We start from the raw sequence: 13,268 nt of genomic DNA, 5'->3' as shown, positions 1-13,268 counted from the left end.
GTGTAACCACGTTGGACAGAAAGCAACTGTGTGCCAATGCTGTTTACATGACTATAATGTGTAATGCTCCTCTGTCTAATGTTACCATATGCCTTATGTGTTCAAATGTTAATTAAAAGTGTAACCAAACCCTCAGTGGTATGCTGTTCAAGCTCCTGTTGGCGTGAACCTTCTGCCACCAGCTCTGCCCCTGGGGCACTTTTATTGCTTCTTCAGGTAGTGGTGGGTAGACACACTGTTTGTAAATTCTAACTCTCCCAGGGTGAGAAGATGTCTCTGTTCTCAAGGACAACTATTAATTGTTGCCTTGAGTGTTGTATTGATCTTCTAAGGCCCTGGGCTGGAGGGCAGCTATGGTGACTGTGTTTGCAAGGCCCTTAGCTTCACTCTGCAGCCGGGTGTCTCTGCAGCCAGTTGAGACTGAAATGGGTGCCTGAGGTGAGGGTAAGACAAGGCGTGAACAACCACTATTAAAAATGGGGGAATGAATCTTGTTTATTTGTGTTTCTCCACTTAGAGGCTGTCCATGTCTGTATATTCTCAAGGGAGGCAGCTGTGCTGGGCGCTGAAAGCTGTTAATGCTCTTCCCAGGAGAGCACCAGGCTGCCAGCTGGTCCCAGTGCAGGTGCTGGGGAGGGGCTGTACCTCAGGGCTGTCTGCTGGAGGACTGAAATGTCTGTCTGAAGAGCTGGCATTAATGATGGCTCAGCTCTGACACAGGCTCTGGGGGTGGCTGATGGAACCTGCCTGTAGTGGCCAGAGGTAGAAGAGACTTCTGGAAGATGGGACTGGACTGCACGCGGGCTCCTGCCCAGGGTTGGGTTATGCTGCTGAAAGCCACGCCGGGGCTCAGCCTGGAGCTGGTGTTGAAATAAGCTGCGTAACTGGCTGGTGAGGACACGTATCCAGAAGGAGATGGAGTTTCAGGGAAGCTCTGATCCATGCTGAGGCTTGCCCAGGACGGGGGTGGAGATGCTGCTGTTACTAACGTGCAGAGTTGTGGCTGCCTCTGGGGACACAGGAGCTCCTTGGACAAACACCTGCTTCTTCCTGCGCTGTCTGTGTTAAGCTGCAGTTCTGTCAGCTGGAAAGGAAGGGGAAGCGAAGGTGTGGGCTGCGGCCACCTTGGCAAGGAGTCTCACACGATGCCCAGATTCTTCAGTACTGTGCAAACCTCACGGAGATACTGTGCATCTGGATAGCCGTTCCTGTGGGACAGAGAGGGCAGTGGTGTAAATCCGGCTGATGGTGCTAAAACACTGAGGGTAGCAGCACTTTATTTTTTGCCCCAGCCCTTCAACAAGGGCTGAGGGTGGAAGGGCTGATCCTGGGGAGCTGCTGCTGCCCACAGGTACAGCTTGCACCCAGAGCTGGCTGCAGAGTGCTATCACAGGAAAAGCAAGGAATGCTGTAAGGAACAGGGCCCAGAACTGTTGTCCATGGGGAGTTTACAGGTGTGGGATGCGCACAGGCTTCAGCTCCAGCTGGAGGGTGCCAGGGCTGGGCTGCCACAGCACAGCTGCCCTGTGAGCTGAGCAAAGGGAGGCACCAACTCTGCCATTGCGTGAGCCTGGAAGAGCCACCCCTGCCAGGATTTGTTGAGCTGGAGTCCGTGGTTCTCCTCCTCCGATTGCTAAAAAAACCCCCACACCTGGAAGCTTGGGATTAGCTGGGCCATACCTGGCTTTGCCTCCATCCCAGGAGGTTTTGTGTGGGATAAGGCCCCATGTCACTCTTTCCTCTCCATTGCGGGACTTGATCTGGAATGTCAGCCCATGCTCAAATGCTTTCTTCAGCAGCATTGCTGTCTTCTGCCCTTCCCTGTTGTCAGGCAGGAAGGCACAGAAATTCCCTCCTTTGTAAGGCTGTCCTGGGCGGGGGTCACCAACCTTAGAACAGGAAGAAAGCATTTTAAACAACAACCTGAGTGCTGTGCCTCAGTCCGGGCTTCTGAGATTCTGTCCAGCTTGAAACCACACAGGCAACTGTGGCCCCCTCACGGGCTGCTAGTCACTCTGAACTAAAACCAGAGGTCACACGCTCTTCAAAAGTAGCAAACTGCTCCCAAACGTGGTGTGGAACCTTTTGCCTTCCACAGGGCAATACCTCTGCTGTTTGGCATGTGGGGCGTGGAGCTGCAGCTGCCCTCGTCCCCCTCCCCCCAGCCACGCTGACAGAACCCACTGCAGGTCCTGCAGTGGGATGGGGAAGCCCCCATGGTGAGTACCTACCCCTTGCAAGCCATCAGGGATGTTGTAGGCAACCTGGAGTGTCGGGTCTCGATAGAAGCCAGGCAGACTCTGAGACAGGGAGGAGATCTTGAACGTCCCTGAGATCTTGTGGCTTGGGGCAACTGAGGAGGACCTGCAGCAAGCTGGGTGTGTACTGTCCACTGCAAAACATGTCCTGCACAAGGCGTGACCGCAGGGGACCAGGCAGGTCACACCTGAGCCCTGGCAAGCATCACACCAGCCCAGAGGGGTCTTGCTGCTTTCCTGTCCAAGGTTGGGGCCTCTTGTCTGCTGTGACGAGAGGTCAGGCTCCTCCTGCACGTTGCTCCTGCTCGTTGGGAGCAGGGCCCTTTCCTGGCCCTTGGACTCTGCTGCCAGTGGCTGTTGGTCTGCAGCCTGGGGTGGCTCGGCAGCCACAGCCCTGTACAGCCAGGTGGGCAGGGAGTGAGGAGCACCATCTGCCACAGGACCCGGTGAGCGCAACTGTCCTGCTGCTTCCTTGTGGCCTCCTCTGCTCTTGTCTCTTGCAAACTGGAATTTGTCTGGCAAAACCTGCTTTAGCCGTGTGATGTCAGGCTCCCCCATGGCGAGTTTCTTCGGATGTTCCTGGTGCTCCCTCAGGCCAGCAGGGCTTGGCTTATCCACTACGCTACGGCTCAGGAGGCTGCTTCCTCCCTGCACAGCCCCAGAATCAACGTGGTCATTGGCTTCCGTCTGCCCCAGAGCCTGCTGGAACCTCCAAGGGCTGGGAGACCTCTTTTCCTCAGCCTCTGGCAGCTGGAAAGCACCAAGCGCATCGGCCTGGTCTGCTTCATCACTAATGTTCAGGTGCTGCAGGCCCACCTGCAGGGACTCCAGGGCGCCGGGAAGGGCTGCACCCAGCACTGTTTCCTGGCTTCTGCTCGGCTGGATGACACTTGAGTGCCCTGTACTCTCTGGTCTTGGAGATGAGGATGAAGACTTCAGGGCACGGAGCCTCCTGGAAGAAAAGACGTGGAAGGCCTCAGTCACTCCTGGAAGCATCTCCTTGGGGCAGACAAGACACAGCTTGTACTTGTCTTTGCTGAGTCCAACCTGGAGGGAGCTTCCTTGCAAGAGGCTGCACAGTTCACTCAGGGCACTGTCGTCTGGACCATCTACAGCAAGCTCCGAGTAGCTCATACTCTGACACACGAGGTCAGGACACTTCTGCACGAGAGCTTCCACCTTCCATTTAGCCTGGAGAAGCTTGCTCCTGTCTGCCGCCTGTAGCGTCAGCACAGTGCAGTCCCCAGCATGATGCTCTGAGATCTGCACACCCCCACCCCTGCAGAGCTCATCAACAGCAGCGCGGCAAACGTCTTTCAGGTAAGACCACTGCAGAGAGTCCAGGCTCATTTCTTCACTCATCCTACCGCCTCCGCTGCCTGCCCCGCCAGTGTCTTGGGGCTTGTCGCTTTCCTTTGGCCTTGGCAGGGAGAAGCTGTTGGAACGTCGCAGCAGAGGCCTGGACTCAGATGGTTTAGAGTCTGAAGTAGAAGAGGTCCTTGTGGTGCCAAAGGTGCTGGCAAGGGGGTGGTGCTTGACGGAACCTGGGCCTTTAGAGTCCCCAGGGTGCTGCGAAGTGCCTCCAAAGGGAGACAGAGCCTTGTGTCTTGCAAGCCTGGCGCCTCCTTTCACGTGGTCCCATTCTTTGGGGTCCTTCTGCTGAGACCCTGCTGCTGACACCGAAACCACATCTGTTGTAGAGGCACGAGGCTGATACTGCTGGGTCAGTGCCGTTGGGTCACTCCGACTTCGAGCGTCTGTTTCTGGTAAATGTTTCCCAGAAAGCTGCGCCGGTCCCACCAGTGGAGAGTCCTGACTCAGCAAGAGGCCCCGGCTGGCCTGAGACCTGTCAGTTTTCGCAGTGCTGAAGTTGGCAGCCAGCTTGAGCTCACCTTTCAGCTCCGGCCTGCCTGGGCTGAGCCTTGAGGCTGAGGTGTCCACAGGTGCTTTGGGCTTGTGCAGTGCAACCTCTGTGGTGCGGGAGGTTGCTGGGTGTGAGGGCAGGGAGCTGCTGAGCCTGCCAACCGTGTGTGTGGCACCTCTTCTGGCACTGAAATCCTGAAGGTACTGCTTGGCCTGGGACACATCAACGAGGTTTCCAATAAGATAAAGCTGCTTCTCGTCCTCGTGGCAGAGCAACTGGGGATACAGTTTCTGCAGCTCATGTGTCAGAGCCCTCAGTGCCTGGCTGTCCATATCCAGTCCTCCCTTGTGGAACTTCTCCTTGCGCAAGCTCACCTCCAGCTGCTCGTAAAGCTGCTGCAGGGCCAGGCGGGCCTGTCGCAAGGCATCCATGTCCCCAGATACACCTGCAGGTTGGAGGTACAGTATGGCGATGCCATCGCTGCTAATGTCCACCACATCCACACGGTGCTGGCGTAGCACACCTTGGTACTCGGCAGCACAGAACCTCTGCATGTACAAGTAGATGTCCAAGTCCATCACTAGGGAAAAGTCCTCCAGCTGTTCCACAGCTTCCCCATCCACTGGGCCCCGAGGTGATGGGACTTTAGCTGCCTTCTCACACACCTGGTCCCAATTTGGCAGCTTTGCTGTCTCTCGTGCCGACTCAGTGGAGTCAGGCACTTGCTGGTGATCATGCATTCTGGTTTCTTTAGTGACATGGCTGGAACCTGGCCGGAGGATCTCTCCAACAGCTTGGTTCTTGAGGTTCAGGCTGCCCAGCAGGTCTCTGCTGAAGGCCTGCAGCTCAGTGAAAGGTCCCTTGACTATGCAGTGTGTGTTCTTGGGGTCGAAGTCGAACTGCATATTGCTGTAGCCTTTATGCAAGTTCCTCACGAGGGTTTTGCCAGCAGGGAGCTTGCCATAGTCAACTATCAGGCAAGCACGTATGAATATCTGCAAGTAGATAGCGAGTGAGTGAGAGAGCAAGGACCAACAGTAATCCCCCTCCAGGGCACAGAGGGAGGCAAACGCACCTGACACTGACCACAGCCCCTGCATTACTATGACAGAAGAGACGACATACTCTGCCGCCTCTTCTCAGCATCCTGCTTTTGAATGAGATGGGCGCATAAGACAGGCAGGACTGAAAGACCCAGCCAGCCTGAGCACCTCTTGGACTTTGTACACACACTCAAAAGCCTTCTGCAAACAAGGAACGTGAGGGGCAAATCACACAGAGGTGTGGCCCCGCTTCTACATGCTGGGAGCTCTGTTAACAGCCCAAATGTAAGAAATCCACTATCCCTTCTGCATCTGAAATGCAGTTACCCTCTTGCTCTCCCAGAGCTCATCCACAGACCTACAAGCATTCTGCACCACAGGCGCACAGAAAGGTCTGCAATGCCAGGCTAACTCCCATGCCCTCATTTTCAGTGCTCAGACATAAAAACATGAGAGGCGGCTATTGCCACACCCTCTTGAAACTGGAGGAAGAGGCAAGCACTCTCCAGTGCCTCCTAGACACCAGCATGTCTGTCTCCTGAGAAGGAGAGGAAAAATACAGTGTGCGTGCCCAGGTAACGACAGGGCAGAGGCATTAACAGGGTGCCCACGTGCCACCAGAGGGGCTGGGGGAAAGCGCTCCTTCCCTCCAGTCCGACTGTTCTTCCTTGCTTTGACGGGCACAAACACCAACCAAGTGCTCAGCCTGCCCGGCTGTCTCTGTTACCAGCACAAAGTAATTCCTAAGAATGAATAAAACCGGATTTGCTTTCAGTCCAATTCAGGCTAAAGGAGAGCGGCTGCCTCCCTTCCCGAGCGCGGAGCCGCGCTGGGCGCCACGGCGGCGCTGGGAGCGGCTGCTCCTCGCTACCTCGTCGGGGCTCAGCTCCGCGTCGTGCGCCGTCACCTCCAGCGGGTATCGCCTCCCTCCGACGGACAACGCGTGGTTCTGGGCCTTCAGGATCCTCTGGGCCACTGGGTGGGAAGAGCCGCCGGGCACCCGTCAGCCCGGCCCGTGCCCGGGAGCAGCGGCCGGCCCCGGCCCTGAGCACGGGAGGCCGCGGGGCAGGAGGGCAGGGGAGGCCGGGGCCAGGCCCTGGGGGCGGCCGTTACCTTCCGGCGCCTCGAAGGTGATGAGGGCGCAGGCCGGGGGGCCGGCCAGCACCTGGACGTCGGCGATCTCCCCGCCGCCGTTGCGGGAGCGCAGGAAGTGGATGGTCAGCTTGTCGGCCACCCTGTCGGGCGGCAGGTCGGCGGGGAGCCCCGCCACCCGCACCGTGCGGCCCGCCATGCCTGCGCGGAGAGGCCGCGGGCAGCCGGGACCCCGCTCGCCGCGCCGGGCCCTCCCCCGCCCCGTCCACCCCCCCGGCCGAGGCCCCGGCGCCGCGCAGCCCCCGGCACTACGGCCCGGCCCGGCCCCGCTACCTGCACCCCGCTCCGGCCCCGCCGCCGCCGGGAAACGAAAGCGAAACCGGGGCCGCCCCGCCTCGGCCGACACCGCCCCCGCCCCGGCGCGGCCGAGCCCCGGCCCCCGCCCCGCGCCGCGGGACGGCTCGGCCCGGCGCGGCCCAGCACAGCCCCCGGTGCCCACAGAGCCCCGCCGCCCCCGTGCCCGGAAAGGGCCCAGCCTCGCCCAGGGCTCTTGCCCGCAGGGCCCGTCCCCGTCCCCAGCACGACAGACACGGCGCTCCCTGCAGACACTTTAATTCCCGCTGTGCCGGGGGCCCGCGGCCACGGGAGCCCCGCTGCACCGGGCTGCCGGGGGCGGCCAGGGCTAGCCCACGTCCTCCGTGAAAACGGCCACCCCTTGCTGTCCTGCCGGGACGTAGGCGAGGGCCTCCACCTCTCCCCCGCCACGGCTGGCCTTCTGGAAGTGGATCTCCAGGGCGTCCCTCACGGCCTCCTCACTCAGCACGTCTGGGATCCCCGAGAGCAGGACGGTCCGGGGGCAGCGGGAGGGCTGGAGCTGGGCAGAGCAGGGGGAGCTCCAGCGGCCGTGCCAGGCGGGGAAGGGGGCCCCTGGGGCACTCGCTGAGCAGGGCAGAGGGCGGCCTGCAGGAACCGTGCCTCGGGCGCATGGCGGCATGGGGAGCGGGTTCTTCGGGAGCCCCCACACCCCTGGGGCCTTGTCCTGGGCTGGCAGGGACAGCCAGGCCCCAGGGTTCGTGCCCTTACCTGCAGGTTAATGATGTCTCCACTGATGCATGGTGATATTTTGACGTCGTATATTCCACCGCAAATATGCGCCTGGATGTGTCCTCTCGCAATTAGCGGCTCTGCCACTACAGATGGAGGAAAGCCCTGAACTGCCCAGGCCCCTGCTGAGCTCCAGGGCAGGGTACGTCCCTGGCCCAGACACCAAGGCTGGCACTGCCCAGCCCCGGCTCACCTGCACCAGCACCGCCTCAGGGGAGACAGGACAGCCTGGGCTCGCTCTGCCTTCCCCGTTCCCCACAGACACAGCTCCATCGGCCCTTGGGAGATGACCTGTGCCCCCCTAGAGCCAGCTGGGCTGCTCCCCCCCTTGCCGGCAGCCCGAGCTCAGCACACTCCACGTACCTCCATCCTGCACAAAGGTCAGCACCACCTGGCCAGAGTCATCCAGGAACTCCCTGCTCTCCACCTCGCCGCCCCCATTCTTCGTCTTGCTGAAGAAGAGCTCCAGCTTGTCCAGCAGTGCCTCCTCGGGGACGCCCAGGCTGGGCAGGTCAGACACGAGGATACTCCTGTTGCTCTGAGTCAGCCTGATCTGCGGGTGGCACAGGCCGGTCAGTGCCAGGGCAGGGCAGGGCCGGCCCCAGAGCTCGGAGGAGCAGCACAGAGCTGCGGCACTAACACACTGAGCTGGGCTGGCACCAATGACCCGGCAGAGGCAAGTGTGGGGAGCAGGAGAGCAGGGCACAGCAAAGCTGGTGTGTGCCCATGGCAGCTCTGTGGTTCCTCGTGGTGTGGGGAGCAGCGGGCCCTCGGCACCTACCTCCAGGGCAGACGGCAGCAGTATATCCACCGGCGCTGCCTGCACTCGCGCTCTGCACCGATCGGCCTCCTCCAGCTCCTCCCCGTAGCTCAGCTCCACCACGTGCTCCTTCATCTCTATGATCCTCTGGGCCACTGTAAGCAGGGAGAGCCCCCGGCACAGGGCATCGTCCGCCTGCTCTGAGCGCACATGGGACAGGACACGGGGCAGCTAACACTTTGGGGAGGGGGCATGACCCCACACAATGCCGGCAGAGGGGGCAGAGCTCCGAGCCCTGGCCCAGGGAGGGGATGCAGGGCAGGCCCCGAAGCCGATCAACCAGGACACCTGGCGGTGTCGCTGCTTTTCTCACTCTTACCCTCTGCCTTCTCAAAGGTGATGAGAGCTGAGCCCCCCGGCAGAGGGTAGTGGATCAGTGGGGCGAGCATCAGCTTGTTCATGTCCTCTTTGTTTGTCACAAATCCCTTAAATGCCATTTTCTTCTCTGGCAAGGCAGACAGCATCTAGGTTTGAGTACACAGAACACCTGGAGGAGACTGCACCTCGCACAGGGCCTGTCCCTGCCGATCCACAGACTAGAAACAAGCTCATGGCTCAAATAAACAGCTGGAGAGTCTCAGCAGAGTCTCTCCTAGGGTCTGGCTGTGCCTGGAGTCCCAAAGCCATGACTGGAGCTTCTGGCCCTGTCAGAGGAGCCACCCGCTAGCAGGAGCTGTGCCAGTTGTCACACAGCACCCTGCTGCATTTGCCCACAGCCTCTCCAGCCAGGCTCGCACCCCTTGCCAGCAGACCCAAGTGCCCACACACACTCCATTACCATCACCTGGTCCTCCCAGAGGACCCTCGTCCTCACTTCTTCCAGTTTCTTTTCCAGTGCCTGCTTCTCCTGCCTCAGTCTGTTCTTCTCCTCCTTTGCTAAAAATATGCCCACCTGGAAGGAAAGAGAGAGGAGGCAGCAAGGGAACCACTGTGATGCGAGGGGCCACAGCATACTCTCCACTTCAAGCACAGCAGTGCTCTCATGCACATCTCCACCCACACCGTTCTGCTCTTTGCCCACAGCCCTGCCCTGGCTCCTCTTGCTTGAGAACAGCCCTTCCTCCCCTGCCGCGGTACCGGCTCACTTCTCGGCACAGGCCTGGTGTGACATCCAGGTGAATCCTCCACCAGCTCCAGAGTAAAGCGATCTCGCAGCAGTGAGCCGTGTTGCAGCCCCACCACCTACTGCCACCTTCCCATGCCCAAGTCCTCCGACCACCAACCTGGCAGGATCTCTCTTTGTCTCTGTTTAAGGACATCTGTTGATCAAGATTTTTACAAAGAAGTTCTCCCTCTTTCCTCAGGTCTCGTGTCCTTTGCTCTACAGCTTTCTTGGCCATTTGTAGCTTCAGAGAGTCTTGCTCCAGAGCAGCACAGAATTCCTGTGAGAGGAGGCACCGTAGACAGCGAGACCCCGCAGACATTGTGCCCCCCCCCCCGGCCTGCCCAGCCCCAGCTCACGCTCGGGAGAGAGGGGGCTGCTCCCCGCGCCGAGCCCCAGGCCGCAGTACGGGCTCTCCCAGCCGGGGGGAGCCCCCTCCCTGCCGCTCCAAGGAAAAACACGAAGCTCAAGCTGGCGGCCGGGCGGACCCGGGGGCGGTTTGGATCCCACCCGGTCCACCCCCCGCGGACGCGGCAGGACGCACCTTGCAGCGTTCGATCTCCTGCCGGACTCGCTCGGGGGTCGCCTCCGGTCCCTCCTTCTCCGGTCGCCTCTTCTCCGGTCCCCCGTCCTCCGGTCCCCCGTCCTCCGGTCCCCCGAGCGGAGGCAGGTAGATGAAGTCCTAGAGGCGGAGGGGCCCTCAGCCGCGCTGCGCCGCGCCCCCCGCCGCCCCTCGGCCCGCCGGCCCCGGCGCTCGGCCCCTCACCTCCCCCGAGGCCATCTCCACGGCGCCGGCGGCGGAACGGACGGCCCCGCCAGAGCTATGGCCCCGCGGGGGAGCCCTGCCCGGCCGGGGCGAGCGCCGGGGCCAGCGCCGGGGCCGTCTCCGCTGCCTGCTTGGATCCCCGGTGCCGGTGAGACCCCGCGGCCCGTGCGGCCCCGCGCTTTCGCTTTCGCTTCCGCAGCCCGGCCCCGCCCCGCCCCGAGCGGCCCGACCCGCACGACAGCAGCCGGGACGGCCCGCGGGCGGCGCTGACCCGAAAAACCTCATCTTTCCTCCCGTTCCCCGGCACCCGCCCAAAGCCCTGCGCTCGCCCGCACCTTCTTCCCTAGAGCCTTCGACCCACCCCCACCGGTTAACCCCCTTCACCCCTCCTAACCCGCGCCCCGCTCTGGTCCAACACCCGACCGGGGGGAGAGTGACCCAGACCCGAGCACCCACGGGATCCTCGGCGGGAGAGGAGCAGACACCGGGAACGAACCCCTCCTCTCCCCACCCCACGGCCTCGCAGGGGTCAGCGCAGCTTTGGGGAGATTTCCCGCAGGGTCGGGAGTGGAGCTGGGAGAGAACGAGCCGCCCTCACCCCGCATCCACCCGCTGCTTGGGCTCGGGCCGTGCGACGCCCCAGTTGCTCCGCAGCTTGCCCGGGCTGCGACGGCCTTCCTAGCTCCCGCATGCAGCAAGAGCATCCACACCACAGAGGAGGGGGCCTGGCGACGCTTTTTTTACACAACAAAACAAAATGGTTTTTAATAAACATTTATTGATGCAGCCTTGTTACACCTTTAGAACCGCAGCTTCTGGAAGAACCACTTATTCTTGCCTGTCTTGTACCTGAAAGAGGAGGGACCAATGGTTACAGAAGGCCCCATACGCCACAGCAGCGGACCCGTCCCCAAGGCACAGGCAGGACACAGGGCAATTCACCGGGTCTGTGACCAGACCTACGTTAAACATGTGTGTGAGCTCCCGCGGGAAGCGAACGTCAGCTTCCAGGTTTTCTCGTGAAGGACACCCGCACCATGGTGGTTTCCACTCCAAGAGGTACGAGCACAGGACACCCCACAGGGTGGGCGGCCATCAGGAGATGCCCTCAGAGAACGGCCTCTGAGGCCACGAGCAGAGCACCTCACAACAGCCAGGGCCTGGGGCTGCCCCCCAGACACCCTGTGTCCGTCCATCCATCCTGCCCACGAGACACCCTGTGCCCCGCCGAGGAGCTTGGAGCTGGCACTAAGGACTGTTAACCCCAACGCTCCTGGGCAGTGTCAGCGCTGCCCTATCCCGCTAAGCACCCTGACAGCGGATGAACCAGCAGGGAGACGCCAGGACACCGGTGCCTGGCACCTGAAAGGCCCCGCTCGTGCTGGCAGAAGGCTGCGACGTCGCTGCGAACGCTGGCCCGAGCTTACGGCTGTTGGCAGCTGCCCCCACCTCAACCCACCAGCTCCAGGCACAGGCAGCTGGGCAGACATGCGCAGAGGGTGAGGAGGAATGCATGCAATCAAAAATGCATTCAAGGAAGCAGGGGCAGAGGCATCCAGCTCGGCACTCAGCCAGGTTGTGGCACAACCGTGCTGGGTCCTTGCCCCAGAGGTGGGAGCCGACACCGCTGAAGAGACGAGATCCCAACTCACCTCTCCTCAAACTTCACCTTGGCTTCACGCCTCGCCTTGCGTTTCAGTGCGGGGTCCCTGAACACGTCCTTGTTTACCACTGTTTTGTCCAGAGGAATGTCGACCGAGTACCTGGGCACGAGAGCGGTGCGGTTTGACAGTCGTGTGCCTGGCACAGGGCGACCGTGCCACGGCAGCCCGAGCCGGTAATGCCCGTACCGGCGCTGGGTTAAGGGACTGCGGCGCTTAAAGCCTTCTCAGTCCAGGACACGATCGAACCACTCCAGCATTCGGAGGCATTTAACTCCGCTGTAAAGGAGGCGGCCACACACCTCCCTGCAGACAAGCTGCTCTGTCCAGTGCATTCTGTGCCAGAGGGAAGGGGGCATGAAGAACTGTCACTGGACCGCAGCACCTCTGCCAGCAACCCCAATCCCCGTGACTGCCTCAAAGCTCCTCTGCCGACACCCTCAAAGCTCCTCTGCCGACAGCCCCGGTCAAGAGGAAGGCGAGCGCGGCTACAGGAGCCGGCTGCCTGATTTCGGACAGTCACTGATGCTTCTCCTCCGCCTCGCACCCCCTGCAGAGCGTCTGCCTCACCTTCATTCACCATGTAATTAAGAGCCTCCGCGACTCCCAGCGTTCACCGGGGAGAACACGAGAACCACGACCACCGAGAGCAGGCGAGACCTCTCGGGCCCTGCCCGCAGCCCCGCGGGCCGCCGCACTCACCGGGTGGGCATCAAGTGGTTGTAGTTGTACACCTTCACGAAAGACTTGATCTTAGACCTCTTCGCGATCTTCTTCTTGCCCATGGCGGCAGTCACCTTCCGCGGGTAGCGGTCGATGCCGGCCACCAAAGCGTGGCTGTACGGCCGGTCCGAGGTGCCATCGTCGATGTTCTGAAACACACCGGGCGCAGGCGGCGATGGCACCGCGGAACGCCAGCCGCCGCCGCCGCAAAGCCCCAGCAGCAGCCCGGCCCGCGCGGGCGCCCCGGGAACCGGCCAGCAGCCCCGCTCCGCAAGGCCTCCCGCTGCAGAGGGCGGCCTGGCCCGAGCGCCGCCGGCCCCGCGCTCACCTTCACGATGACGGCCTTGCGCCCCGAGTAGCGGCCGGCCAGCACCAGCACCACCTTCCCCGGCTTCATGAACTTCCCCATCTCTGCAGAGACACCGCCCGGCAGTCACAGCCGGGCCGCGGCCGCCCCTGGCCCGCCGCCCCCGCGGATGGCGGCGGATTCCACCGCCGGCCCCGCACTTACCGAGGCTCCCGCTGCGATGGCGCCCAGACCGGAAAAGGAAGCGGCCGCCGCGCTCCGACCTTTCACCTCATGTCACTTGCGCCATTTCCGCTTCGTCCTCTAGCAGCCGGTCGCACATGCGCGGACAAGCCGCTGTTGCCGGGCAACAGGCGGCGATTCCCCGTGTCCACCCCCCCACCCCCGCGGCCGGCCCCGGTGGCGGCGGCAAAGCCCGCGGCCCGTTGAGACACACCACAGCCCCCCCACCCCGCCCCCCGCCCCGCCGTCACCGCCCCCGCCAGTCCCCGCACTCCCGTTCAGGCGCTCCGGGCCCAGCCCGGCAGC

The 13,268-nt window shown here is 62.0% G+C and overlaps 3 protein-coding genes across 4 annotated transcripts; all 3 read right to left on the bottom strand.

Moving 5' to 3' along the window:
- Positions 1-489: 489 nt before the first annotated feature.
- On the bottom strand, positions 490-6,456 carry LOC147413757 (uncharacterized). Its single transcript, XM_086477971.1, has 6 exons — positions 6,279-6,456; positions 6,037-6,140; positions 4,151-5,117; positions 2,232-3,739; positions 1,681-1,889; positions 490-1,208 (listed from the first exon to the last, which is right to left on the bottom strand). Exons 1-6 carry the CDS (start codon positions 6,454-6,456, stop codon positions 1,139-1,141), a joined length of 3,036 nt encoding a protein of 1,011 aa, XP_086334097.1. The 3' UTR covers positions 490-1,138.
- Positions 6,457-6,938: 482 nt separating this feature from the next.
- On the bottom strand, positions 6,939-10,072 carry IFI35 (interferon induced protein 35). Of its 2 annotated transcripts, none has more exons than XM_086477986.1 (9): positions 10,050-10,072; positions 9,828-9,965; positions 9,405-9,563; positions 8,960-9,073; positions 8,501-8,645; positions 8,143-8,276; positions 7,725-7,914; positions 7,341-7,447; positions 6,939-7,131 (listed from the first exon to the last, which is right to left on the bottom strand). In XM_086477986.1, the coding sequence occupies exons 1-9, from the start codon at positions 10,062-10,064 to the stop codon at positions 6,940-6,942; spliced, it is 1,194 nt and encodes a 397-aa protein (XP_086334112.1). In that variant the 5' UTR covers positions 10,065-10,072; the 3' UTR covers position 6,939. The 2 variants fall into 2 exon arrangements, with proteins under 2 accessions (XP_086334112.1, XP_086334113.1); XM_086477987.1 differs by having other exon boundaries at positions 8,966-9,073.
- Positions 10,073-10,807: 735 nt separating this feature from the next.
- On the bottom strand, positions 10,808-12,979 carry RPL27 (ribosomal protein L27). Its single transcript, XM_086477913.1, has 5 exons — positions 12,945-12,979; positions 12,762-12,844; positions 12,413-12,582; positions 11,702-11,812; positions 10,808-10,898 (listed from the first exon to the last, which is right to left on the bottom strand). Exons 2-5 carry the CDS (start codon positions 12,840-12,842, stop codon positions 10,850-10,852), a joined length of 411 nt encoding a protein of 136 aa, XP_086334039.1. The 5' UTR covers positions 12,843-12,844; positions 12,945-12,979; the 3' UTR covers positions 10,808-10,849.
- Positions 12,980-13,268: the final 289 nt, after the last annotated feature.

This window comes from Leptosomus discolor, chromosome 25 (genome assembly GCF_034619465.1).
Source record: "Leptosomus discolor isolate bLepDis1 chromosome 25, bLepDis1.hap2, whole genome shotgun sequence".
In the NCBI taxonomy this organism is placed as follows: domain Eukaryota; kingdom Metazoa; phylum Chordata; class Aves; order Leptosomiformes; family Leptosomidae; genus Leptosomus; species Leptosomus discolor.
This window is presented reverse-complemented; position numbering and strand designations above follow the sequence as displayed.

Coding starts and splice junctions, on each gene's coding strand:
- LOC147413757 (XM_086477971.1), bottom strand. CDS start 6,456: ATGGCGGGCCGCACGGTGCGGGTGGCGGGGCTCCCCGCCGACCTGCCG. Junction 5,118..6,036: donor CGGAGCTGAGCCCCGACGAG/GTAGCGAGGAGC, acceptor ATCTACTTGCAG/ATATTCATACGTGCTTGCCT. Junction 1,209..1,680: donor TGGGATGGAGGCAAAGCCAG/GTATGGCCCAGC, acceptor TCTGTCCCACAG/GAACGGCTATCCAGATGCAC.
- IFI35 (XM_086477986.1), bottom strand. Junction 8,646..8,959: donor TCTGGGAGGACCAGGTGATG/GTAATGGAGTGT, acceptor ACTCAAACCTAG/ATGCTGTCTGCCTTGCCAGA. Junction 7,132..7,340: donor GAGACATCATTAACCTGCAG/GTAAGGGCACGA, acceptor TGCTCTGCCCAG/CTCCAGCCCTCCCGCTGCCC.
- RPL27 (XM_086477913.1), bottom strand. CDS start 12,842: ATGGGGAAGTTCATGAAGCCGGGGAAGGTGGTGCTGGTGCTGGCCGGC. Junction 11,813..12,412: donor AACCACTTGATGCCCACCCG/GTGAGTGCGGCG, acceptor TCTCGTGCCCAG/GTACTCGGTCGACATTCCTC. Junction 10,899..11,701: donor AAGGTGAAGTTTGAGGAGAG/GTGAGTTGGGAT, acceptor CTCCTCTTTCAG/GTACAAGACAGGCAAGAATA.